At 35.2% G+C, this 26,670-nt stretch overlaps 1 protein-coding gene across 3 annotated transcripts in view; it reads right to left on the minus strand.

Moving 5' to 3' along the window:
- Nucleotides 1-888: 888 nt before the first annotated feature.
- tbc1d32 (TBC1 domain family, member 32) overlaps nt 889-26,670 on the minus strand; it is a 61,121-nt gene continuing 35,339 nt past the window's right edge. For 2 of the 3 annotated variants that reach the window (XM_044106126.1, XM_044106125.1), the window contains exons 28-34: nt 23,215-23,298; nt 18,499-18,568; nt 17,511-17,626; nt 13,279-13,433; nt 11,764-11,904; nt 6,790-6,978; nt 889-1,352 (exon numbers count right to left, since the gene is read on the minus strand). In XM_044106126.1, the coding sequence (XP_043962061.1) occupies nt 1,233-1,352; nt 6,790-6,978; nt 11,764-11,904; nt 13,279-13,433; nt 17,511-17,626; nt 18,499-18,568; nt 23,215-23,298 (875 nt within the window). In that variant the 3' untranslated portion in view covers nt 889-1,232. The remainder of the gene's footprint in view (nt 1,353-6,789; nt 6,979-11,763; nt 11,905-13,278; nt 13,434-17,510; nt 17,627-18,498; nt 18,569-23,214; nt 23,299-26,670) is intronic. The other variant, XM_044106128.1, reaches the window with a different exon arrangement.

Consider the following 26,670-nt stretch of genomic DNA (forward strand, 5'->3'; position numbering starts at 1 on the left):
AATGTTTACAATGGAGAAACAAAATCTAACCAGGTATCTTTTGGTTTCTCTTGCAAAAATCTTACAAGTAACTTTTCAGTAAGAAGTCAATAATTCCTTATATTGATAAAAAAAAGTCTCGTATTTCACTCATAATATTAAAATATTGTTATAAGTGGAAACAAATCTGCCAATGAAGCTAGAACTTCATGAATATTAAGAAACAATTTACTGATTTTCTGATATTAGGAGGGAAATAATGAGACTTTCATCAACATTAAATAATTATTGATTCCTCCATTTCTTGCTGAAAAGTTCCTTGTAAGTTAGTTTTGTGTTATTTCAACAGCACTAATATAATAGCAAGAGAAACTGTTTTCAGTGTAATCTGAGTCTTTATTTTTACACGGCAAAAAGACAAAATCCTGCCATGTGTCTTTGGGGAAATTTCTAATGGAAACATATTAGTACAAATAAAATGACAAAAACTAACTTACAAATAACTTAAACAAGGCACAGGAAGTTGTTTTAAGTCAATAATTTATAGATCCATTATTGACTTAAAATCATTTCTATACGTTGCTTAAAAAGTTGCTTGTAAATTAGTTTTTCTTATTCAGTGTACTAATATATTTACACTAGAAACTAGACCAACTATACCTGCTAAGACGTTGTTTTTACAGTGTAAACAGTATTTATACCTGATTTCCTGCTGTGTGTGTTGAATGTTGAAGTCGGTTAAATCCACGTTCACAAGTCAAATAAATCATGAAATATTTTCCCACTGTAAGATCAAAGCTTGTTGTGTTTTTTAAAACCAGAGAAACCGTTTTCTCTTCTGTTTGGTGAAAATGTTTGTGTGTTGACTTTAAACTATAAAGCAGGAGATAAAAAGAAAAAGCCCCAACATGAATTGAAAACCTTATTTTAATACTTCAGAACGAGAACATCTTCATACAAAAACTCAGGAATTAATATTTACACAATAGGAATAAATAAACACCAAGTTTTGTGTACAATACTCCCAAAATAAACACATTTTTACAGATATGATCTGGTGGAGATTTTCATGGTGAGGATGGAAGCTGAATGTTGGGATCCAATATAATCTCACTGCAGTTATTCTGTTTATTCACCAGGCAGAAAACACAGTTACACATAAATATTTCAGACATCTAGGCTTAAATTACTCCATTATGCTCAGATATTGTTCGAATATCTCCAACTTAGCGACCAGAATGTGAGTGAAGGTTTTACTCTGGAGGGTTTCTGATGCTTTCCATGTCGGTCAGAACGATTTCCCGGTAGCTGCGCTGAAGTCCCATCATGAACTCCAGGTAGCCGCTGAACTCAAACCCTTTAATCGGCTCCTCCTACAGATGGAAAATAAAATTTCTTTTGTTAAGATGTTTAAAATTAAAGAGGAAGTAGATGGAGATAAGGGTCATTTGTTGTAACGTGTCATAAATTATAATCAGTGTGTTTTAGCTTTCAAGTGCCTGAGCTATAAATGTGAAATATATGCTCTATATACTTTATAGATCAACTTAAGAGCTCATTACAGATTAAACTGAGCTTTTAACCGTTTCATTTGGAGTCGTTTCCTTGAGAACGAAGGGGAAATCTTTCACTTCTTGACACCAAATCAAAGGAACAACTAGGGCTGGACAACAAATCAATAATATGTAATACGTCTGATAGAATATTTATTATAGAGAATAATCACTGAACTCCGATCCAGAACCCCACAGCATTCTGGGGAATGTAGGCAGAGGAATGTAGGCTGCTCAACCTCTCAACCTCTCTTAAGCAACGTGATTGGAATCAACTAACTCACTCGTTCCTTGGTTACCTAGCAACAACTAACTCACTCGTTCCTTGGTTACCTAGCAACAACTAACTCACTCGTTCCTTGGTTACCTAGCAACAACTAACTCACTCGTTCCTTGGTTACCTAGCAACAACTAACTCACTCGTTCCTTGGTTACCTAGCAACAACTAACTCACTCGTTCCTTGGTTACCTAGCAACAACTAACTCACTCCTTCCTTGGTTACCTAGCAACAACTAACTCACTCCTTCCTTGGTTACCTAGCAACAACTAACTCACTCCTTCCTTGGTTACCTAGCAACAACTAACTCACTCCTTCCTTGGTTACCTAGCAACAACTAACTCACTCCTTCCTTGGTTACCTAGCAACAACTAACTCACTCCTTCCTTGGTTACCTAGCAACAACTAACTCACTCCTTCCTTGGTTACCTAGCAACAACTAACTCACTCCTTCCTTGGTTACCTAGCAACAACTAACTCACTCCTTCCTTGGTTACCTAGCAACAACTAACTCACTCCTTCCTTGGTTACCTAGCAACAACTAACTCACTCCTTCCTTGGTTACCTAGCAACAACTAACTCACTCCTTCCTTGGTTACCTAGCAACAACTAACTCACTCCTTCCTTGGTTACCTAGCAACAACTAACTCACTCCTTCCTTGGTTACCTAGCAACAGCCTGTTGAGTAACTTGCCCAGCAGCAGTTTAAAGTTTTGCCTCTGTGCTTCATAACTGCTTAAAAAAACTCAGTGTGGAATAAAAATTGGCTAAAACAGGAAACGTCGAACCATCAGTTTGGCAATACTTCAAACAACTAATCAATAACCATTGATATCGACTGATATGAAATGCTTATATCTTGATATTTTTTCAGTCATATTGTCCAGGCAACAGTTGTTTGGAAAAAGGTTGGAAGATGAAGGAATTGTTGACCTAAATCAAGTCTTATAATTGGCTGAAAAATTACTTCTAAGTTAGTTTGGTCTTGTTTCAAGTGTGCAAAGACGTTTATAACAGAAACCAGGAGAAAAATACTGAGGATTCAATATTTTTGCAGCGTGGTCACTACAGCCAGAAATCTTAGGAAAAGCTTTAAAGAAAAAATTTTATTAAAACACTTAACATATGAAAATAGAAAAGACACCTGTTGAAAACCTTAAGATGTAGAAACGTCTCGGCTAAACAAAAGCGCTGCAGGGTTTTATTTCAGCTGCCACGGTTGTTGCTCGGGTCTAAGTTTGCGTCTGTCATGGCAACCCTCGGCCTTGTGGGTAATGCAGACACTCAAGCAGAGCAGATGAGAGTCACCGCCAAGCTGCAGAGGTTTCTGTGAGTGGCTCCGTCAATTATCAGCCAGACCCTGAGGACAGTTAGCAGTCCGAAGGCGGCGCCCAGCGTGACTCTGCCCTCACTCGTTATCCGTCCCTCGGCCTTCAGCGGACTCAGCCAGTAATGACGTTAGAAAGGGAGGCTCAGTTTATTTTCCACTTTGATGGAGGATTTTCAACACCAGAGCTTCTGAGAAGCTCAGCTTATGATAAAACAAACAAATATTTATTTCACACAACGTCACCAAAGATGACAATATGAACAACAAGCCTTAATCTATTGAATTTATTAACAACCTGAGAGTCGTACACTGCAAAAACACTAAATCTTACCAAGTAATTTTGATCTAGTTTCTAGTGCTGCCATTATTGAAATAAAACAAAAACTTTTCAGTAAGAAATGGGATTATTTGAAATCAGTGATTCCTGAATATCCATGAAAAATCACTAGTTCCAATGTCTTTTCATTTTAGCTGCCGGTGGAAAAAGTTTTGTCTTTATGAACATTAAGAAATTATTTAATTAAAACAAACTCCTATGTCTTCCTGAAAAATTACTTGTAAGTTAGTTTTATCTTATTTTAAGTTAATTTGCGCTTGAAACTAGACCAAAAATACTTTGTAAGATTTAGTTTACAGTGTATAAAACAGTGTTGCTGTGTCTCACATTTCAGTTGAAAACATTTGGACATTTTATATTAGCGTCTCATTGACACCAATTTAATCTCACAAAACAGAAATTAGCTGCTGGGTTTGATATTTCAGTGAGGAAACTTGGTAATTTTTTAAAATGTTTACTGTTGTAAAGCTACATTCATGCAGGTTTCTTTGTTTTCAATAATGAATCCATCATTTAAATCTTTTTATCATCTTTGATGTTTAAATTGGTTTTTGTTCTGAAACACCAAACTGTGACAAATGGAAAAGGAATAACGTTTTTTCCCAGCATTATAAATGTTTTTGTCCTGAAAGGTGACAGGAGCTGCTTAACGTCCCGAAGATCTTCACAATATGTCAAACATTAGCATTTAGGAGATCATTAGGCAGCTTAATTAACCTGCTAATTACTGGAGATTTCTACGATGTTTTAAAGTTGACAGCACATGATGAACGAGTTATGCTAAAACTGAAGAAATTAATTAAAAATATTAACATTGACAGAAGTTTACCAGTTTAATTATTGAAAGAAATAACTTATTAAAACCAGAAAGGTAAAATAAATGAAATAGACAAAAACAACTAAAGGATTGTAAATTATTTTTATCTCGTTGATAAACAGCATCTTCACAATAAATAAAATTGAACCGAATCTATTCAAATAAACACAAAACGAAACTTTTAACGACTAAAGTCTTTATTATTGAACCGTTTCTTGACAAACATCTTAGATTAAATGGAGCTGCTTTTTTCACTGGTTGCAAATTAATATTTTCAGATTAAATAATTTTGAGACTGAAAGGATTTAAACTTTTGTTGTACGATTAATTTTGCCATTATGATAAATATATAGTGTGGGTCGAACAAAACTCCTAAAACTTTTGCTTAAGATAAATAAAACAAAAAAATTTTTTATACATTATTTAGAAAATAATTTGGAATTTTAGGGGAGGAACTGCAGCCTCAGGAGAAACGTCAACACAGAGTAAATGTATTTCTGTTCCATCGTCTGTTTAAAAGTTTCATTTATGAAGCTTTTTGCATGAAATATACTGGAAAAATAAATTACAATTCATACATTAGCTTAGTGATGATTTTTGCACCATTAAAAATTTTATTTCTGAAAATCTTACTAATACGAAGTAAATTTCTGTCAAAACTTTTTATATTAATTTCAGACGTTTTCTGGGAATTATCTCAAAATGTAAGATTTGTTTAGTAGAAATGGCCCAAACACGCCGTCGCACATTAATATATAAAAATCAGGGTTTTGTTTTACAAAGTTGAGTAAAATGAACCTTCAAATATAACAAAACCAACTTACAAGTAACTTTTCAGCTACATGTAAGAGCTTGTTGTAAGTTAATAATTCCTTAATATTTACTGGCAGATTATTTCAGTTATCACACGGAAAAATGTTTTGTAAGTGAAATAATCTGAGTAGAACCAGATTATTGTGTGAAATCAGAGTTTTCACAGATCTGACATTAATTAACTTAGATGTTAAATGTTTTCACTCCTTTTGCAGCCATTTTGTAAACACTATCCATGTCCTGTTGTAAATAAAATATCATCTAAAAACTAATTTTATTGAGCTTTTAGATGAATAAAAGATGGCGGCTCCATGTAGCCTGTGGGTCGGTGGGAAACAGAACCAACTCTTTCAGCTTTGCTGAAGTTAAACCCCAACTGGACTCGACTGGAACGAGACTTTTCCCTTTTCAAATTTTAATTTAGATGAAATATAGATATATAGCCCCAGTGAGACAGGAAGAGAGAACACCTTAATGTCCTAAAACCACATCTGTCTGGGTAAAATACTCTCTTCACATTATTCCCACAGAGACGGACGGCAGGAAGATTGGATGCAAAGAGGCATGACAAAAACTTTCTCAGTTCAACTCAGGACAGAGGGTGTGGAAGTTTCTCTTTCTGTTTCTGCAGCTCATTAGATGAACTTCCTCAGATAAAGTCTGATGTTTTATTCACAGAAATGGTCCATGGCAGCTTGTCTGATGGCTACTGAGGGTTTCATACCTTAATCAGAACAAGTTTAGATAAAACCGTTGAGTCCATTCATCAGTTGGAGATGCTGCAATAGCTGATTATCTTCATTCATAATTCATGTGAATCAGTGAGGAAAGCTAAAACTGAAGACGCAGCAGCAGCAGCGACAAATCATTGGTAGCAGAAAACTTTGAAAAACCAAGATCAATGCTACACACAGAAACATGTAACAAAGTTACAATTAATATAATTGAATAGATTTGTATGGCAGTTAAAACTAAGCAGTTTCTATTGGCTTAAAAGATAATTAAGTTGTACTTAGAAATTAAAGCTGATTGATTTTATAAAATTGTACTGTTTAAATACTGACTATTTTTTGAGTATAAAGTTGGGTGGGAAAATATTATGTATTTTATAACTGTTACCTTTATGAACACTGACTTCGTTTGGGGGCGTCTGACTGAAGAAATGTTGTTGGATCATCTTTGCACAAAAACATTTGTATCAAAAAACGTCAGTTCTTATTCCATAATTTGCGTGTTTCTGCTCAGCAAATTAATTTCCGTAATTCCAATACGTCCTATTTTCAGACGTCCGGATTTATAAGGCATTTCTCACATCAGTGAGAGAAGTTGGATGAAACATGACGCTGACTGCAGTGAAAAAGAGGGATATAATGTAGCCAGTGGAGTGAGAGTCTCCAGACCTGAACCCAACGGAAAATCTTTGGAAAAAGAGTTACATTTCTGTAAACTAGCAGCAGCCCTGAAACCTGCAAGACCTGTAAGGAGGAATGGGCCAAAATCCATCCAGCGCTTATTCCATGCATTAAAATGGAAATTACTGAAGAACCATACATTGATTGCCAGACTGTCTTTCAGCTGAGGTAAACCTAGGATGAAAATCGCAGGCCTCCATGTTGTCTCTAAGGGTGGAAATCAAATACTTCTGAACTCCAGATGCATGTTAGCATCAGACTGTGGTTTACCTTCAGGAAGATCTGCAGCTCTTGGGACTGCGTGCGCTCCAGGATCTCAGGCTCCAGGTGTTTGAAAACAGCCACGCACAGGTAGACTTGGTAATCTGGACCCATCAGCACACAGGTGCAGATGTACTGGCAGATCTCGGTCCAGTCCAGATAATTCCAAAAACACTGAGTGAGCCAGTGGAGGCACACCTGCCGATCAATAAAATCACAAGATAATTTAGCATCACTCTTTCCACATTGTTCCAGGAAATAAATATGCCTTTACTTTAAAAATTAAGGCTATGGAAGATACACCATTGGTTTTTGTCTTAACTGCTTTTCAAAACAAGAAATAAATCGCTAAAAATGTTCGCACATTTTTGTTCTGTTTGCGTTTACGGCTGAATTGATTAACTAGAGTATACAGACTCAAAAAATGCTAAAGAAACAACATATTCAGTGCAGTAATTAAGCTAAAACTGCATATATTTTACATTTAATATAAAAAAAAAACAGATCAATTCTGCACTGCACTTAGAAATATGTTTTTAGCTACAGATAGTGTTACTGGATTTTAGGCAATAAAATGCTCATTTAAAAAAGGAACAAAATAATTTTTTTATGCATCTTTAACATATTTCTGTTATTGTGTAAAATGGCTTAACAGACTGAATGAAACATTTACAGAATGCCAGTTTTTTAATTGATTAATCGTTAGATGCAGACTGGCTGCTCTTGTGTTTTCATATCCGTTTACCTTTTTTTAACGTTTTAGTTTAGTTTACTTGCTGCTGTTTCATCAATTGGTATTTTTTTAGCCTGTATATTCCAGTTAACGATTAATCAGTTCATCATAATTAATCGTTTCATCCATAAAAGCAAATATATTGAGTAAGCAAAACACAAACGTGCTAACATTTTTATGATTTGTTTTGTTTCAGCTGTAAAGACAAAAATAACGGTGTAGCCTCTGTTGGGATGAAGGCATATAAAGATAAACTCTAGTGATTAATCACGATTAATCATTTCATCCCCAATTACAGAAAAATCGTTTGATATGATTTAGCAGCAAAATGGGGCAGATCACTTGAAACTCAACCCAATTCAGTCTCAATTTGCTTAGAGACTTTTGGCATGAGAATAAATCCCAGACTGCACTTCTGACAAATGTTTGGTTTTAGACTTGCAAATTGAAGGAGCCTCTAGAGGGCTCTCTGAGCAACTTGATTTCATTTTCAGACCTCTAGGTGGTTAACACCATAAACTGGCCACAGAATAATTTTTTGTTCCTTCCCAGAAAAAGAGAGAAAATGTGTGAAGTGTACCACACAGTTTATCTGTTGAAACCTGTAATAAGAACCACAGGAGCCTTTAACAACCCAGGAGTTCAATCCAAGCAGAACTAAACAGAACCAACAATGTTTCTGCACCGCAGGGTTCAGTTACCCACTGGGAGGAGGTTCTGTAGCCGAACGTTAAACTCACAGCAGGAAGGGAGAGACGGCCTGTGCTAGTCAGCTCTACCGCTACACTAATATCCACGTTTACAACAGAAGACACAAAACGATTAATCACGATTAATCAATTATTTGTATAATCAATTCATTGTTAACTGAAGAGTACAAAGTAAAAAGGCCATTTGCTGAAAGAGCAGCATACTCAGAGCAGTAATAAAGTCCAAACTGTACAAAAGTTAAAAATAAGCTTTTAAGATCAATCTTTTCTCTGTAGATGTTTTACTCCAACATGGTTGAAATTCTGTAAATCAAAATTAATAAATATACTTTTTACTACACAGTTAATTGATAAAATAATCAGCAGATCAGTCCTATTGAGGTGTATATTTACGCTACAGATGCATTCTTTGCTATGAGCAGCGTTCACTAAAGGAATGTATTGCATTTTAGGCAATAAAATGTTTATTTTCTTATTTAAAAAAGAAATTTAACTATTCATTTGCATTTTTGATGTAATTCTAACATTGTATAAAAAAGGTAAATGAAAAATATGCAAAATGCGCCTTTTTTTAACCGATTAATCGTTGTGATAATCGATTAATCAATTACTAACATAATGTTTAGTTGCGGCACTTTTTTCAAAATAAAGAATAATGTGTTACATAAAAAGGTGCCTGAATTCTGCCTGCCTCTCTTCAAACAAATGGTTCTCAATATGATGAAATGAACTAAACTTATATTGGCATGTAAAATGTACTTATAATGTAATAGTTTTTACACCCTGAGCACTAACGTGTTTATCAAAAAAGAAAAAGAGAATAAAGCTTCAAAGATCCGGTGTGACTGAAAACCTGCCTCCATGCACACAACCTCCTGAACAAATATCAGAGCATTAAGATGCATTATTTCTGAGCTACAACTTCCAATAAAAGACCGAATAAGTCTGCCCATTATCGTCTAAACAGAGATGAGAACATGTGGAGGTTAACATATTCGTCAGCCCAGAGATGGGGAGTTCAGATCTTTGAAGCGAATGTGAAGAATCTTATTGACGGCCCTCCTGCTGATCATGAGACGAACCGAGACGGCCGGCCACCGAGATGCCAAAAACAGGATCAAAAACAGAAAAACGATCAAGCTGAAAAAAGCTTTTTCTGCAACGTTATCATGAAACTCAGGCAAAGATGAAAAGGGGTCCGACTTTTTAAGCTATTTTACTATTTCAAAAAGCAAAAAGATTCAATGTCAAAGCTTTCAAAATGTAATGAAGTCAGAAAACAGAGATTGAGCTCAGAAGACGACAAATAGAAGCTCCTTCTCCTCCTGCTGAAGACTTTCCCCTCTACCGTAAAGCCCTTCATGAATCCTACATTAATTCAACAGGATAAAATGCTAAAATTAGTAAGGATCAACGTTTTGAGTTGTTAAGACGGGCAGAACCAAATTTTAATTTAACAAATGAAGATGTTAAATTAACGTGTTACAATCAAGTTGTAATATTTTTCAGATCAATACATAAATTCTGTGGCGTATTAAGATAAACTAGAGAAAAAAGGATGAATTTTTTTAGTCATTTACTAATTTCGAGAAAAAGTCAAATTAAGAGAAAAAAGGCAACACATTATTTGACGGGTTGTGAATAAGACTGACATGACATCATCATAAACATGACAACAAAAAACTTTAAAAATTATGTAGCTTTATGTTATTAATCTTAAGGTTTAATCAGTAATACTTTTATAACAAATTTATGTCAGATCATGATTTCTTAGTTAATGTCAAAGTGACATGACAAAGACATTTTGAATAATGTCAACTTTGTATTAAAAGTGTCATGATTTACCGAATGACACTTTATGACAACAGTCATAAATATTCATGAAGACTTACTGACGTTTATGACGGTGTCACTTCACGTTTATGACGGTGTTATGTCACGTTTATGACGGTGTCACTTCACGTTTATGACGGTGTTATGTCACGTTCATGACGGTGTTACGTCACGTTTATGACGGTGTTACGTCACGTTTATGACGGTGTTATGTCACGTTTATGACGGTGTTGTCACGTTTATGACGGTGTTATGTCACGTTTATGACGGTGTTATGTCACGTTTATGACGGTGTCACGTCACGTTTATGACGGTGTCACGTGACGTTTATGACGGTGTTACGTCACGTTTATGACGGTGTCACGTGACGTTTATGACGGTGTTACGTCACGTTTATGACGGTGTCACGTGACGTTTATGACGGTGTCACGTGACGTTTATGACGGTGTTACGTCACGTTTATGACGGTGTCACGTGACGTTTATGACGGTGTTACGTCACGTTTATGACGGTGTTATGTCACGTTTATGACGGTGTCACGTGACGTTTATGACGGTGTTACGTCACGTTTATGACGGTGTTATGTCACGTTTATGACGGTGTCACGTGACGTTTATGACGGTGTTACGTCACGTTTATGACGGTGTTATGTCACGTTTATGACGGTGTTATGTCACGTTTATGACGGTGTTATGTCACGTTTATGACGGTGTCACGTGACGTTTATGACGGTGTTATGTCACGTTTATGACGGTGTCACGTGACGTTTGACGGTGTTACGTCACGTTTATGACGGTGTCACGTGACGTTTATGACGGTGTTACGTCACGTTTATGACGGTGTTATGTCACGTTTATGACGGTGTTATGTCACGTTTATGACGGTGTCACGTCACGTTTATGACGGTGTTATGTCACGTTTATGACGGTGTCACGTGACGTTTATGACGGTGTTACGTCATGTTTATGACGGTGTCACGTGACGTTTATGACGGTGTTACGTCACGTTTATGACGGTGTTATGTCACGTTTATGACGGTGTCACGTGACGTTTATGACGGTGTTACGTCACGTTTATGACGGTGTTATGTCACGTTTATGACGGTGTCACGTGACGTTTATGACGGTGTTATGTCACGTTTATGACGGTGTTATGTCACGTTTATGACGGTGTCACGTGAAGTTTATGACGGTGTCACGTCACGTTTATGACGGTGTCACGTGACGTTTATGACGGTGTGACGTCACGTTTATGACGGTGTTATGTCACGTTTATGACGGTGTCACGTGACGTTTATGACGGTGTTACGTCACGTTTATGACGGTGTTATGTCACGTTTATGACGGTGTCACGTGACGTTTATGACGGGGTTATGTCACGTTCATGACGGTGTTACGTCACGTTTATGACGGTGTTATGTCACGTTTATGACGGTGTCACGTGACGTTTATGACGATGTTATGTCACGTTTATGACGGTGTCACGTGACGTTTATGACGGTGTTATGACAGTCTTATTCACAACCCGTCAAAGTGTTACCGAAAAAGATTAAAGTTGAAATGTCAATAAAACCTGTCAAACGGACTTTGAAATAATTGGATCAATACTAAAGAAACGTTCCTTTATAATCTCTATACAAACCAACCAACTGTTCATTTAAGAACCGAAGCAAACGAATCTTCACGTCAAATCATCTGCAGATTTTACCTGTGAAGGAGTGAAGCCAGACATCCTGAAGGCAGAATGGACCAGAGGGACCTCAGCTTTCAGCAGCATCTCCACATAATGAGCCGTGCACCAGTAGACTGGAGAGATTCCCGATTCGGCTACTTCCTGAGGGACGTGAACCTGCCGCGGTAAAATCAAATGAAGCTCATCAACTGACGTTTTACTTCAGCACCGATACAAACATGTGGAGGGAAAGATGTAGAGACAGCGCTGAAGATTGAGTGCTTTCATGTTTTCTGATACAATTTCTTCTTCATTTGTCAAGTTTAACCTGTTAATGACAGAAAGAGTCCAACATTCTGTAAAAACTGAGAAAATAGACTATTGTGTTTCCAAAGTGGCAATGGAGCATCACAGTGGTGGACAGGATGAAGAGTTGGAATGATATAAGCAAATTTTCCACCATTATTTAAAACTGTATAATTATTCCTCTGAGGGAATATTTTCCTTTTAATATTCGATTTGTTTTGTCATTTTTCCATTCACAACTTTCAGGCACTTTTCTCTGTTTGGCATTTTCTGCTATAAACATGTTAAAAAATCAAAAGGGAAATTCTTTTCTGTAGCAACTTATTGGTTTAAAAACTATATTACAAAGTACGTAATGCACCAGATATTACTGTAAGGATCTTTCAAGTGTGAAAACGAGCACAAAAAAAATTGCAACCCACTTGAATTTCAGGATGGTGGCCATTTTTCAAGATGGCTGCCGTTTTTGAGCCTTTTAAAGCAATTATTGCCATGGGATTCATTTGTCACATCATACATTTTTGACTTTGGTCACCTTATTTATACAATTTTAAGGCAATAAAATGTACAAAGATTATCAAAATGGAAACTTCCAGTTTGAGTCTCACATCATTAGCCCTAATGGTTAGCATTAGCTTCTGCTAATTTCTTTATGAGTTTAGTGGTTTAGTGTTAGCGTAACTAAGATTCTTGTTTAATGAATTATTGGTTAGTGAACCAAACCTTTTGGTTAGCTTTGCTCACCACTGGCAATAACTACTGCCGATTTTAGTGCAAACATATATTCTCTATTTCAACCATGGCAGCCATTTTGAAAAAAAAAAAAAGTTCAACAAAATATATCAAATGATATGTAGGTTATGATCTGACACCAAATACAATCACCTAATTGGTCACTTTAGTGCAAAAATGATTTTTCTATTACAACTATGGTGGCCATCTTGAAAAATGGCCACCATCTTGCATTTTTCTTTTTTTATAAGTTATCTGTTTTTTAGGGATTAAACGTCATAACTGGTGTTTAAATACATATTTATTATAATTACTGAGTTTAAGTGTTATGTTTCATTAAATTCAGATTAAAGGTGGGATTAAATAAGTGTTCTTATTTTTTTAAACAGAAAGGTAGTGCCATTTGTTCCTGGTTATGTATGGAGATGTTTTCTCTTGTCCTGCTGGTTACTTGTTTTTAAAGTCTGTTTGAAATAAGTAATTTAGATTAAAAGCATCATTCTTTCTCCGTACAGATGCGTGAATCCTTGCAGGCCAGATGAACGCAGAGGAAAGCTGGCAGGAGAGGTTGAGCAGCAGATGCAAAGATCGCTCCACGTTTCCTGCCATGATGAGGAAAACTGTGGAGGCCAGCCAGTCGTGGCCCGGATACCCGTCCTGCAGACTCTCTGCAGAACCAAGTCAAGGCTGGAAAACCAACAAAATGATCCAGACTGCATCTTTAAAACAGCAGGAAAATACAAACAGGTAGCTTACAAATAAACCCGCTCCATAAATCCATGCTTATGTTACAGCAAAGTATTAATTAATTGTGTTAAAAATACCTTTTTTGCCGTCACTTTATGGGTTCTAAACACACTTTCCAGAAAAATGATCTTTAGTTTTTGATTCTTAATAACCAGACAAAATAACAAAATGTAATGTTTAGTTTAAATTAATTCATTAATGTATGATGTTTTTATGCTGCAAACACTTTCAACTGCTGAAATGGGCTGAAAAATAATCTTTACTTGAATATTACCATGTATACTGAGAGAAAAGACTTTTAAAAAATATTACTCTTATTAGGAATTTGAATTCAGAAAAGTCCTTCAATAATTTCTACACTGCAAAAACATAAAACCTTACCAAGTAATTTTGTCTAGTTTCTAATGCAAATATCCTTAAAACAAGTGACTTTTCAGCAAGATGTAAAGGTTTGTTTTAAACAAATATTTCCTTAATATTAATGAAAACAGACTAATCCCACTGGCAGATTATTTCACTTATTATGAAACATTTTTCCCAGGTTATAAGTGAAATAATCTGCCAACTGAACCAGTAATTTTTGAACCAATATTAAGAAATTATTTATTTAAAACAAGCTCTGATATCTTGCTGAAAAGTCACTTGTAAGTTGGTTTGTCTCATTACAACTGAACTGAGATAATTACACTAGACACTGGACCAAAAATATTTGGTAAGGAATTGTTTTGGGGTTTTTTTTTTTAGCAAAATAAAGAGAAAAATTGCCAAAAATATCTATTTTTTTACATTTAAAAACAACAATACGAGTACTTTCAACCTGCCGATTCTAAATGTTTGGACGCTAGTTTAGAAAAATCAAAATAAAGGGTAAAAAATGTCAAACCCGTAAACTAATACACTGAATTTTAATCATATTTATGATAATTACATTCCTAGAACAAAAACTCAAGGCGGTTTTATACAACAACAATCCGATTGTCTCATATTTACTGAGGAAATTCCTTAAAATTCATTTTTCCAGCTGCACATTTACATGAATGCGAGCGCCTGCTGAGAGCGCCATCTGTTCTGATGGCTGGTTAAAATGTCAGATACATGGGAGGATAGATTTTGGTTGCTTAAATGTGAAGAGTCGCCATGACTCAGAGCTATGCCTCATGTTTTATGCATCTGGCATTTATTAACATGCAGGTTTTGTTTTTTTAAGATGACAGAAAATCACCGTGGCATTGTTTTAAATGAATAGGATGGAATATATTTCATTTAAAGCCTGGTTCATCATGCAATGCGGTTTGACATCTAGTTGAAGAGAAAACTTTAACAACTTGTGCAGAAATGCATCTTCCTTCTCTTGTTAATTAAAATCTCTCTGGTGAAACGATTCTTTTCTTTGATGAACTAAGAGAAAGATTTGTTTTCTATAAAAACAAATCTGGTGTTAAGAGATAATACCTGAATTTAAACAGAAATGAGCCGTTTGTTGGTCCAGTCCTGCAACAAATGAATGCTCTTTGAATCTCATTGACAGACAACCGTTATAAATTTGTAATGAACTCTGTCAAGACATCATTTTTAAATAAGGAATCATAAATAAAGCATCGTCCCAGAGGGGAGAAAACCCATTTTGATCCACTGTCAGGCAGCAACAGAGAAAATTCATTAAGCTACTTTTTTACTGCTAATTTACAGAGTTACTTTTTATTTCCTCATTTCAAACTCCTGCTGAAGTCATTTGAGTTTGTGGAGATTTTAAAAATGTTGCTTCGTTTCAATTCATAAAACACATAACATTCTAAAACCATATTTTATTTTTCATTTATTTTTTAAACTTTTTTCTTTTTTTTTCCCATCAGGGGGTCTTTTTGTGGCTCTAGTGTCCCTTATATGACAGCAGGCTGACAGGAAAGGGGGAAGACATGCAACAAATGTCACCGGGTCCAGGAATCGAACCCATGACGGCCACGTCGAGGACTGAAGGCCTCCAAAAGTGGGTCACACTATCCCCTACGCCACCACAGCACGCCCACACATATTTAAAGTAAATTAAAAATGTATTTTAGGGGTTTTTAAATGAGTAAAAGCTCAAATTTCAGCCTGGTTTTTCAGTACTTCTCCCTTTATAGTCGGTTTTAGTTCCCAAAAATTGTCCTCAAAAGTACAAAGTCCAAGAAATAATAGTAAGAAAGTTACACAAGTACCGAGTAACTGATCAATTAATGTTTAAAAATATTTTAAAAATGCATCATCAAACAGAGCAAAATATCACGTTCTGTGGAAATGTTTGTATTTTAAAAATAATTCATGTAAATAACTAAATAATTACAAAAGAAACCTTTTTGATTTTTTTTTCTACAAAAAATTTAAACATTAATTAAAAACTGCAGGTGTGTGTTTGTGTCTGGTGAATTTCTGTTTTTCACTCAGTGGGAAAATCCAAAAATCTTTCCCACTGAAAAATTGGAAAATTTTCTCTGTTTTTTTGGGAAAAATTCAATCAGTCTAATGGTGTGGGGGGTTTTTGTGTCTATAAATCTATTTAATAGCCTTCTGAACTGATTTTTTCCCCTAAAACAAGCTGTTTGTCAACTGTCAGCAAATTACGACAGTCAGTTGTTCATTTTTACAGAATCTTCTGTTGAGTATTTATTACCTAATCAATGTAAACAAAATCACAATACTTTAACCTAAAAATTAACCAAAGTATGAAAAAACTAAACAATATTAAACCAATAACTAATAAAAACTAAGAAACACACTGTAAAAACTAATTAAAACTAAGAAACACACTGTAAAAACTAATTAAAACTAACTGAATTAGACAAACAAAACGTCACAACAAAATAAAAATAAAACTAATATAAACTCTGGTTTCTAGTCAGGATTCTTTATCTCCTTTTTGTAAAGGAGACTAGAGGAGAGATGTGGCTACCGGATGTCATTTGGGACAAAAAGGAGGCTGAGCTCCTGGAGACACAGATGGAAGATCAAGTGTATTGTGTTGATCAGACAGAAGCTGATTTAATCTCTGTCAACAGGGACGTCGGTGGCTTATCAGCACCACAGGAACATCACTCTCTGGTTTTCAGTATGAGATGTTTAATGTGGAGATTTCAAGGTTAACGCGGTTAATGGACGGTCTAGTTCAAGGGTGTTCATATTCTATAGCTCTAATGGCAACAAAAGACTAAACAGGGACGGTTTGTTTGGACGGGTTGAAGGTGAAAAACTCTTTTTCTCGAATAAAGGAGCACAGATAATGTTCATAAAGATACATCTAAATGAACCTGAAGACTTTTGGACTTCTTTAATCAGATGAGTAGAGATATTTCAGCAACCATCCAGCACAGTGGTGGAGGTGTGGTGATGTGGGCAAAATTTATTGACTCAACCATGAGCTTGATTTTTCAGGAGTCCCAAACCATCAGAATGGCTAAAAAATAGAAGAAAGAAACTATTTAAGGGGATCTAAAATGGAAGACTCAGTTTTTTCATTTCTTTGTACGTCAATTTGGGTCTCAACTGTTTCCAAAAACAGTCCAACCGCTAAAAAAACCCACCAAGCTGTTTTTTTCGGTAATAAGTTAAAGTTTAATGAGCCGTTTAAAAAAATCTCCTGATTGTTAAGTCACATTCCAAGGTAGAGCCTTGGAACAAAAATGTTGGTTGTGCAGGACGCTCCACTTCTGCTTTTCAAAGACATACGATTGTGTACTTGCGCACCTGTTTGCAGCCATTTTCATGTGTGAGTTGAGTTGGGGGCGTGACCAGCAGCAGCTTATTTGGATTTAAAGTGACAAGACGCCCTAAAACAGCTCAAATCTTATTATCCAATAATGATTTTGTGTTAAAAAAAAATTAACAATCATGCTTTGTTTAGACCACAGATCTATGCTAACCTGTTCAAAGAAGCGGTTAAACAAACTGGCAACAGAGACATTTTTCTTTCCAGAAAAGCCTAGAACATTAATAATTTGTACACAGGCAGTTTTAAAGGATACCAAGAGCCGATGAGGTCGTCACTCTCTGTGTCGACAGGAAGTTCTTCATGTGTTTCATCAACAGCTCCAAGCCGCTCTCTGCGTCTTCCTGTAGTACTTGGAGGTAGCAGCCATACCTGGCAACAAAAACATCATGGTAGTGAAATCCTCTGGTGAATTTTTGCTACTCCGCTTCTCCAGCTTTTCATCAGAATCGCATTTTTATTTCCCCACTTTATTTCCCCGTAAGAATAAAGATCAAACTGAATTACTGTGAAAGTCTCAACAGTTCTCAGAGCTTTTATTTTATTTCAGCCTCCATAATCCCTGGTGCCAGGTAGTATAAAAGTCACCTGGCAGAGAAAAACATTTTCTAACAGCTACACCCAGAAAGACTCCTTAAAACCACTCCACAGTTTAATTAATGATGGTAAATTTAGAGTACAATAAATCCTGCTTTGTTCTGAAAAATAAAGACATTTTGTTGAATTTTTTTTCTTTAGTTAAATCATTTGAACCTCCAACCGGTGTGACTAAATCAACAGTAATTTCTCTTCAAACTAGGAAAAACATTCAATAATATGAGATGAGGTGTGTGTCAGGAAACGGCTACAAAAAAAGAAAAACAAAGCTGCTCCCTGATATTCAAATCTACAGTTTAAGAACAACAAATGTGACAAAAACTGGAAGAGGATGAAACGTCTTCAGTAAAATATTTAGCAAAATGCAGTAAAGTCTTTTTAACAGCTGTTAAATAATTCATAAATATTTCTTGTAAATTTGCTGAATATTGTTTACAGATGATGAAAATTGGTGTTCGAGAAAACTAGAATATTGTGAAAAAAATCAACCATGAAGCGACATTTTGATTAATTTATTAGTCCCGATTAATCGCTTCAGCCCAACTCAAAACTCAGTAAAATCCATCAGTTTCGTTAGAATAATTAAACCATTATTTATTTATTATAATTATTGGTTTCATAATTAAACCAATAATTATTCCACGTACCTGAAGCATGTTTGGATTCCCAGCTGCTCCACAGACGATAAGGCAACATTTTTTACGTTTTTCTCCTCTGCTGCAACAAGAAAACAATTCAAATACAAATCAAAGTCAAACCCAGTACAACAGGAACATTCAGAAGAAAACTTTTCCTCCTAGCAGGGAGCATTTTGACTGTGATGAACGACAGAGTTGGCTATGCAGATGATGCCCAGCTCTACATTATGATGTCACCAGGTGACCCTGAATCATCCAATCACTGAACAGATAAATGTGTGGATGTGATAAAACTTTCTCCTGCTGAACAGAAACAAAGCTGAAGTTATTATTGTTGTCCTAAAGAAGAGCGATGTAGAGTCAGCGCTGGGCTTCAGCCAGTACAGCTGGAGAACAGAGACCAGACCTGAACCTTCAGAGTCACATAAAGACGGTTACAAAGTTCATCGGTAACCTTCTGTCAGCTGACCAACATTTCCAGGATTACAGGACTAATGTCTGTAGAGAAACTCAGCCATGCGTTTATCTTTAGTCGCATTGATTACTGCAACAGTGTCCTCACAAAAAATAAAAAATGAAAATCAACTGTCCAGCTGCAGCTGATCCAGAACGCTGCTGCTCGGGTTCTGACTAAAACCAGGCTGATAGAGCACCTCACCCCGTTCTAAAGCCCCTACACTGACAGAGAGTAGACTTTAAGACACTGTTGTTAGTTTATAAATTACTGAACAGCTTAAAGATCTGCTGCTGTTGTATCAACCTTCCAGAACCTCTCAGGTCTGCTGGTTCTGGTTCTGCTCTGCATCCCCAGAACCGGACCAAACGAGGAGAAGCTGCATTCAGCATCTATGGACCATAAATCTGGAACAAACTTCCAGAAAACTACAAAACACCAAAACACTGAGTTCCTTAAATCCAGATTTTAAACCAGTTTAGAGTTGATTTTGTACCATAATCAATCAATATGTTTGATGTGTATTGATTATCTTGGTGGTGACATTCATCATCTGTTTAATTCTTGACTGTTTGGTGTTATTTTATAGGTTTGTAGTTTCCTGTTTTTAGAAGATGAAGCACCTGGAACCATCTTAGCTGTGATGTTAGCGACGTAGCTTAGCATCGGGTAATTTCACAGCAGCACTCTGGGGTTTCTGTGTAGCGTTGAGTTCAGAGACGAGGAGAAAAAATGTAATTACTAATTCCTCCTCCACATGAATCGTTTTTATCACAAGATTCCTTTTTTCCAGGTGTAATAGTTTCTAACAGAGCAACACAACAAGCACTAAAGTCTCCTGCAGAGTCTGAATGTAAAAACAAAACTGTTCTTATTAAGAGGTATAATCATTGGAGCAAATTAGATTTTGGAAATTCAGGTTTAATGTTCTGACAACTTCAATAATCAGGCAATAAACGGGGAAAAAAGTTACAACCACATCCTGGCTTTTGGGAAATTTGATGATATGAGCGCAAATGAATCATCTGCAGACAGTTTATAGTCGGATGATGAGGAGATTTTTAGCAATTAATATGGAAAACAATCATCCAGACGACGGCAACAGCAGCGCAAGCCTCAAATCCAATTTTTCAGAGGAAAAACAGCAATAAAAAGAAAAAATGTTGGCTGGAATTTACATCTCAAAGCGATCATTCAACGCCGTTTCCATCAGGAAGCAGAGCATTAATCACACGCTATCAAATCTGGTATTAATTTGGAGAATTTTTTGTTTTATTTCTCACATATTAACATCTCTGAGAACCTCACACTGATAGCAATTACCATCTAATGGAGATAAATCTTCTCGTCGTTTCCATTCCCGCTCAGCGCTTTGCCCCCAGAGTCTACTTTACCATTTGTAATAACCCAAATAACAGATATTAAACTTTTGTTTAAAGGCGCCACCATAAAAGGTGTTGCAGGGAATTCATCTCTTATATTAGTTGTGACAAACATTTCTAGTTGTTCACTGCAGAACTCATGAAGAGAAATATCAGCAGCCTGCAGCTTCAGGACGTCCCCAGACTTTATCTGTGTTCTTCAGATAAATTAAGAAAGTAATATTGAAAATAATGAATCCTGCAGAATTTAAGGGCTCGGAGGAAAATGTATTCATGCATTATGCACAACAATAAACTCCCTTAAAATTCATTTGAAGACGACCGAGCTGGAGGAAACTGCAAGGATTTTCCCCCTGCAATCGGACCAAGAAAACCCAAAGTGCAGCGAAGAATTAATAATTTTAAATAATTAAAATACGGGATTAGTTCAGATTTGTAGGTTTTGTTCATGATTTTTTTTTTAAGTTGAGGCTTTTCTTTTTGAACAGTTATTCCCTCTGGTCTATTACTTTCAGACAGTTACCGTGGCAACAATGTGGTTTATTTAAGGTTGTTTTTTTTGGTTTTTTACAACTATTAGCTGCTGATTAGCATCTCAAAAACTCAAATAGTATTTTACCAAGAGCTGGTTGTATCGCATAACTATATTTATTCTAATTAGGAACAACACCCGTTTAAACAGTTGTACCATCATTAATTCACTAAAGTTACAATCTTTTTCTGCCACACTTTTTCCTTCCATTTAACTTTCTATGCTAATGCCTTTACTTTTTCACAGTCTGCTAATTTCCAGACACATACATTTTGGATTTTCAAAATACAGGCTTAGAATATTTCACTCTTTAACAAATCTATATAATAAAATTCCCTTTCTGTTATAAGAAAATATAAAAACTTCACATTTCTTTTTTTTTGCCATACAGCTCGATTATATTTAGTCTTATTAGGAATATATTTGCATAATCGTTCATTTATTCACACTCGTGTTTCCAACCACACTTTTTCCTTCCACTTAACCTTCTATGAATGTGCTTTAATACAGAACTCTGCGACATTCAGCTTCTTTAGCAATGACGTTTTGTGTTTTAAATTTATAAGTTGATTAAAGTGCAACACCAGGAGGTTTTTTTTTTTTTTTTGCAATATTGTATTTTCTGAGAGACAAAATCAAGAAATAAAGGCTTGAAATATTTCCTTTCGTATGTAATGGGTTTAGAAAATAAACAAGTCTAATTTTTGAAATGAGTGAAATAATATTAAACATTATAATTGTTTATAATGTACCTGTAAACAACATGTATGTAACTTACGGTAAATATTTAGCTTAAAACTGTGACATTTATAAATGAATGAATAACATGATGAAAATATGACTTTGGGATTTAATTTTTGACTGTGTGGTTTTACAAAATTACTTTATTTCATTTTTCATTTATTTCAAACAAGTTTTTAAAAATAAGAAAACAATCAATAGGTCGAGAGAAAACATGCACACATAACCAAGAACAAAATAATTAGCGCTTCTAGACATTTACCTCAGTTTAATTAAATATATTAATTACTAACTCAGTAATTATCAAATAAAAATTTGTAATTAAAACCATATTATGATAGTCATATGCAACACTTTTGCAAAATTTACCAATTCTTAGAGTTTTACGTAAAACTTGAAAAGCTTCATTACCAACTTGACACAGTTTTTAATATTATTTAGAATATTTGTGACACATAATGTTGTTCCAGAAAAGTGACACATAATGTTTCCAAGTTGAAGCTGACAGGATACTGTTACTACATGTAGTTAAAAACATTTTAATTAGGACGAATACGTAAGCAATTAGCGCTTTACCTTCAGGAAAAAATACAGTCTCCAACATTTTCTGGGTATTCACTAATTAGCTTCGTATCTTTCTGTCTAGCATCAGTCGGAGGAGCTTGTTTAGCCCTCTGGCTACCAAACACGCCAACCTGCTGACACAGTTCGCTTGTTAGACTTGTGAAACCGAACATATTTTGACCTGCGGAAGGAAAACGCTCTCAAAGTGTGAAGGATTTTTTTCTCCATGTCTGTGAATCCACAGGGACAGCTCACATCATTCAGATGACACTGAAAAACATATCATTTCCCAGCTTTTAGGTTATTTCACTGTTACTGCAGGGACGTTTTTTTACAGCAGAGGAAAAACTACTAATATAACAAAACTATTTGTGGACATAAAAAGGAACAAGAATCAATTAGAGCCAGAAAAGAGCTTCAGTTATCGCAGCTTGAAACCAGCGATCAGGTCTGAAGTCTGGATGTAGTGATGAACTTTGACCTGAACTTTCAGAGCAACATAAAGACAGTTACCAAGTCGGCCTTTCATCACCTGAAGAACATTTCCAGACTTACAGAAAAAATTGTCCCAACAAGATCTACAGAAACTCATAAATGCATTTACCTTTAGTTGAATTGATTACTGCAACAGTGTCAATTATTTCAATAATCGATTAATCACGATTAATTCGATTAATCGTTCAGCCCTGTGTGCCGCATTTTTCAGACTTGAATGTGTAAAAAAAAAAAAATGCTTAAAAACCAATTACCATTTTCCACCCACTTCACAGTTATTCACCACTTGTGTTGATGGAGGTTTGCAACATACTAAAAGTTTTGCCAGGCTACATTTTATTACGTTACTGCTCCAAACACTCCAAACACTGCATAATACGAACAAACATAAATAATATGCATAGTTGGTGTCAGGTTATGTATATTTTCAAGTTTTTCAATCTTTGAGATCGCAAGACAAATTACTTTACTGGTTTACGTAACAGTTTGCACCAAAAGACCTTCACTGATTTTCATTTGACAACAAGAAGAAGAAAATGAGTCTGTTCCTCTCTGACCTTTGTACTGAGCTGCAGAGAAGAAGCTTCCGGAGGCAGAGCTGGATAAATGGACCACAACTTTCTCCAGAAGGTCAGCCAGCACTGTAGAGAAAAATTAGATTCATAAATAATTGTTCAAGCAAAGATAAATTTATTACATATCAGATTAGAAGTAAAACGTATAATTCAGACTAAAATATCCCTGTTTTATTTTCATAAAAGCCAACTCCTGAGTAGGAGACTGAATTGAATTAGGACTGAAATGATTAATCAGATTCATCGTGATGAATAGTCAACTAATTTAGTAATCAATACATTTCTTCCGCTTATTAATAATCGATTACTAAAATTATTGTTAGTCACAGCACAGGCTGTAAATATCTTTTTACCCAAATAATCAATCATCAGAGTAATTGATTGAAAAATCACTTACTAAAATAATCACTGGTTCTACCACAGAATGTATAAATAATAATCAATAGAATAGTGAATTACTAAAATAATTGTTAATTATACCACAAAATGTGTCACATTTTAGGTGATTAATCATGAGAATAATCAATTACTAAAATAATGTTAGTTGCATCACAAAATTATAAATTTCTTAGCTGATTAATCAACAAATTAATCAATTCCTAAAACAATCGCTAGTTGTTCCCCAGAATCTGTTAACGTTTTCAGCCGATTCAACGATTAATTGTCAGAATAATTGATTACTAAAACAATGTCATCTGCAGCCCAGAATGTCTTTTTTCTTTTAATCGATCATTCAATTAATCAACAGAATAATCAATCACTAAAATAATTCTCAGTTGCAGCTCCAGTCTGAGTAAAATATTGGCTTTTGGACAACACAAACAAAACATTTTGTGAATGTTCAGCTTACAAATGAATCTGGAAATTAGGGCTCATCTGCAAAAACCAATTTTTCGCAACGTGCTCAGTCGGCTTTGCAGTCGGCCACTCACATCAATTTACGGCTCTGATGCCCCCAACTGTCCCTGACTAAACCCCGTCGACTTCACAGTCGGAGATCCCAGAGCTGCGTGACAAAGACACCCGCAGTTACTGAGGATCTGACAAGGAAAATGAAATGGGGAGACGTACTTATGGCAAAAACAAAGAAAAGTACAACAAGCCGGTGCCAAAAATGCATTTATACAATTATTACCCCGACTACATGAGGGCACATTAAGATGAGAAGCTGTTTTTACAGACAGTTCCTCATAAATATCAATTTTTGTAGCATCTTCTGGTGCATATATCTTAGTTCATGTAAACTAAGATGAATCTAACTTACAAGGAACTTTTCTGCAAGAAATAGCAGCTTGGTTTAAGTAAATAAATTCTAGTTCCACTGGCAGATTATTTAACTTATAATAAGATATTTTTGTGAGAATTATATTATGAATATTAAGCAACTATTTACTCAAAACAAGCTCTTACTTCTTGCTGAAAAGTAACTTTTTTGTCTTAGCTCAAGTGTACTAAGATATTTCCAATAGAAATAGAGAAAAATATCTGGTAAGATTTTGTGTTTTTGCAGTGCATCTGCCTTGCTTATAAAGCATGTTTTCTTCTATTTCCTATTTTGAAGAGTGGCAAAAAGAAGTGAACCTCTGTGTCTTTATTTTACTTTTATAATATTACAATCTTTATGGTTCTAATGCAGGGAAATCGGTCATTTATGCTGCGACGATAAAACGATTTTAAGGCTTTTATCAAATACAACCAAATACAATATTAGTATCTTTGTATATAAAAGTCAAAATAACAGCTTTGGTCAAAGAAAAAGACAAAAACCTCAGAAACTTCTGGGTTGAAGTTCAGATATTCCATGATGTCAAAAAGTTCTGCTTTTTTCAAGAATAAGGACATTAAAAAGTTTGAAATTTCTAATAAAAACAACAGGTTTCCTAAAATATTACGTAATACTTTTGTAATATTTGAAATCTCAGTTTTTCAACTTCTTTTATTTTCAGACATTACAATATTAGAGAATTATGTTTTTTATTGCAGATTTATGCCTTTCATCACGAAAAGTTTATGTTTTTGTCTTGTGATTTTTCAACAAAAAAACAGTATAACATTTTTTTACAATACAAAACAATCAATCCAAAATATTTAGAAACTGTGGGCCTAAAATAATTTACCGATCCAGACTATAATTTTATGAAATTCTTTTTTGTTTATTAGTGAGCAGATAAAATAAAACAGTTCAAAATGTTTGCTTTAAAAAACTAATTTTGGCCAAATGTTTGCACATCATGTTTTGCTTAGTTTGCTACATTATTAATAATCAAGTTATTGATTAAAAACCAATCAGTCACCACGAAGTAGAAAACAAAAGTAGAATAGTTTCATTCCTTCAGCAGGTAGCAGGTGGACCTTTATTCCTGCGCTGCTAAATAAACATGTAGAGAATCGCAGGATATTTTGTAAACACAGAAGAGTGTAATTACGATTATTTCCCAGCTGTCAGCTGAGGAGACAGCGGTTGATGATCATAACCGCCAGCAGAGTTCAGTCAGCGAATCCAGGCATGACTGAATGCTTCTTATTGAGACGCTGTTGCAGGAGACCAATTAAGAAATCAATAAGCTGACAAGAGAGAAAGCTGCTGAGCATGAAATGGATAAAGCAGTTTTGATGAAAGCTGCTTTAGTGAGTCATTTTTGTCTCCCAAAAGAAAAAAAAAAGACAGGAAGAAATTCTATTTTTAAAAGTATATTCTTTAAGATATCTAGCTGAAACGCTAAATGTAACAATTTCCCTTTCTTGGGCTTTTCTTGAAAAGAAAGTATCAGTTTTTGTGTGGTTATTGACAAGTCAAAAAACCTCCTCTCTGCAGCTGAGGGAAGCTTAAAAGATAATAAATCATCATCATAATTTATTTTTTTCCTCTGAAAAGCCGCAAATGAGCCCCACAGCGGATGATTTTGTAGGCAATTTCCACCGTGTTCTGATGAAAGGGAGTAATCAGGTTCCCCTGATGCTTCATCTGAATATATTTTTGTCTTTCGTCAATCACAGCTATTTACTCCTATATGAGGAAAGTAAGCGTAGGTGCAATTTAAAAAGCGTCAGTCAATGACAGCGATGATGAGTTATTAAAGACAAAAGCGGCGCTTCAGATTTCTGTAATATTTGAGAAGAGAGAAAGACGCAAACGCTTTAAAATGAAAACCACCAGCAGGTCACGTATAACAGGCATTATGATTCAGCACGTTTAGGATGAAAAATAAACATTTATTTAACTTATCTGACTGGATTCTTTTAAAAGTGACCTATTATGCTTCCTTAAACTGGCTAGCATAGATCTATGGGCAGTGCAGGATATATTTATTACATTTTACATAAAATAATCTTTAGAGAATAAAACTGTTGTCACTTAAATCCAAATAAGCTGCTGCTGGTCACACCCCCAACTCAACATTTACACTCTCACATGAAAATGCCAAAACAAATGCGCAA

Source organism: Gambusia affinis, linkage group LG22, assembly GCF_019740435.1.
Source record: "Gambusia affinis linkage group LG22, SWU_Gaff_1.0, whole genome shotgun sequence".
Lineage (NCBI taxonomy): Eukaryota > Metazoa > Chordata > Actinopteri > Cyprinodontiformes > Poeciliidae > Gambusia > Gambusia affinis.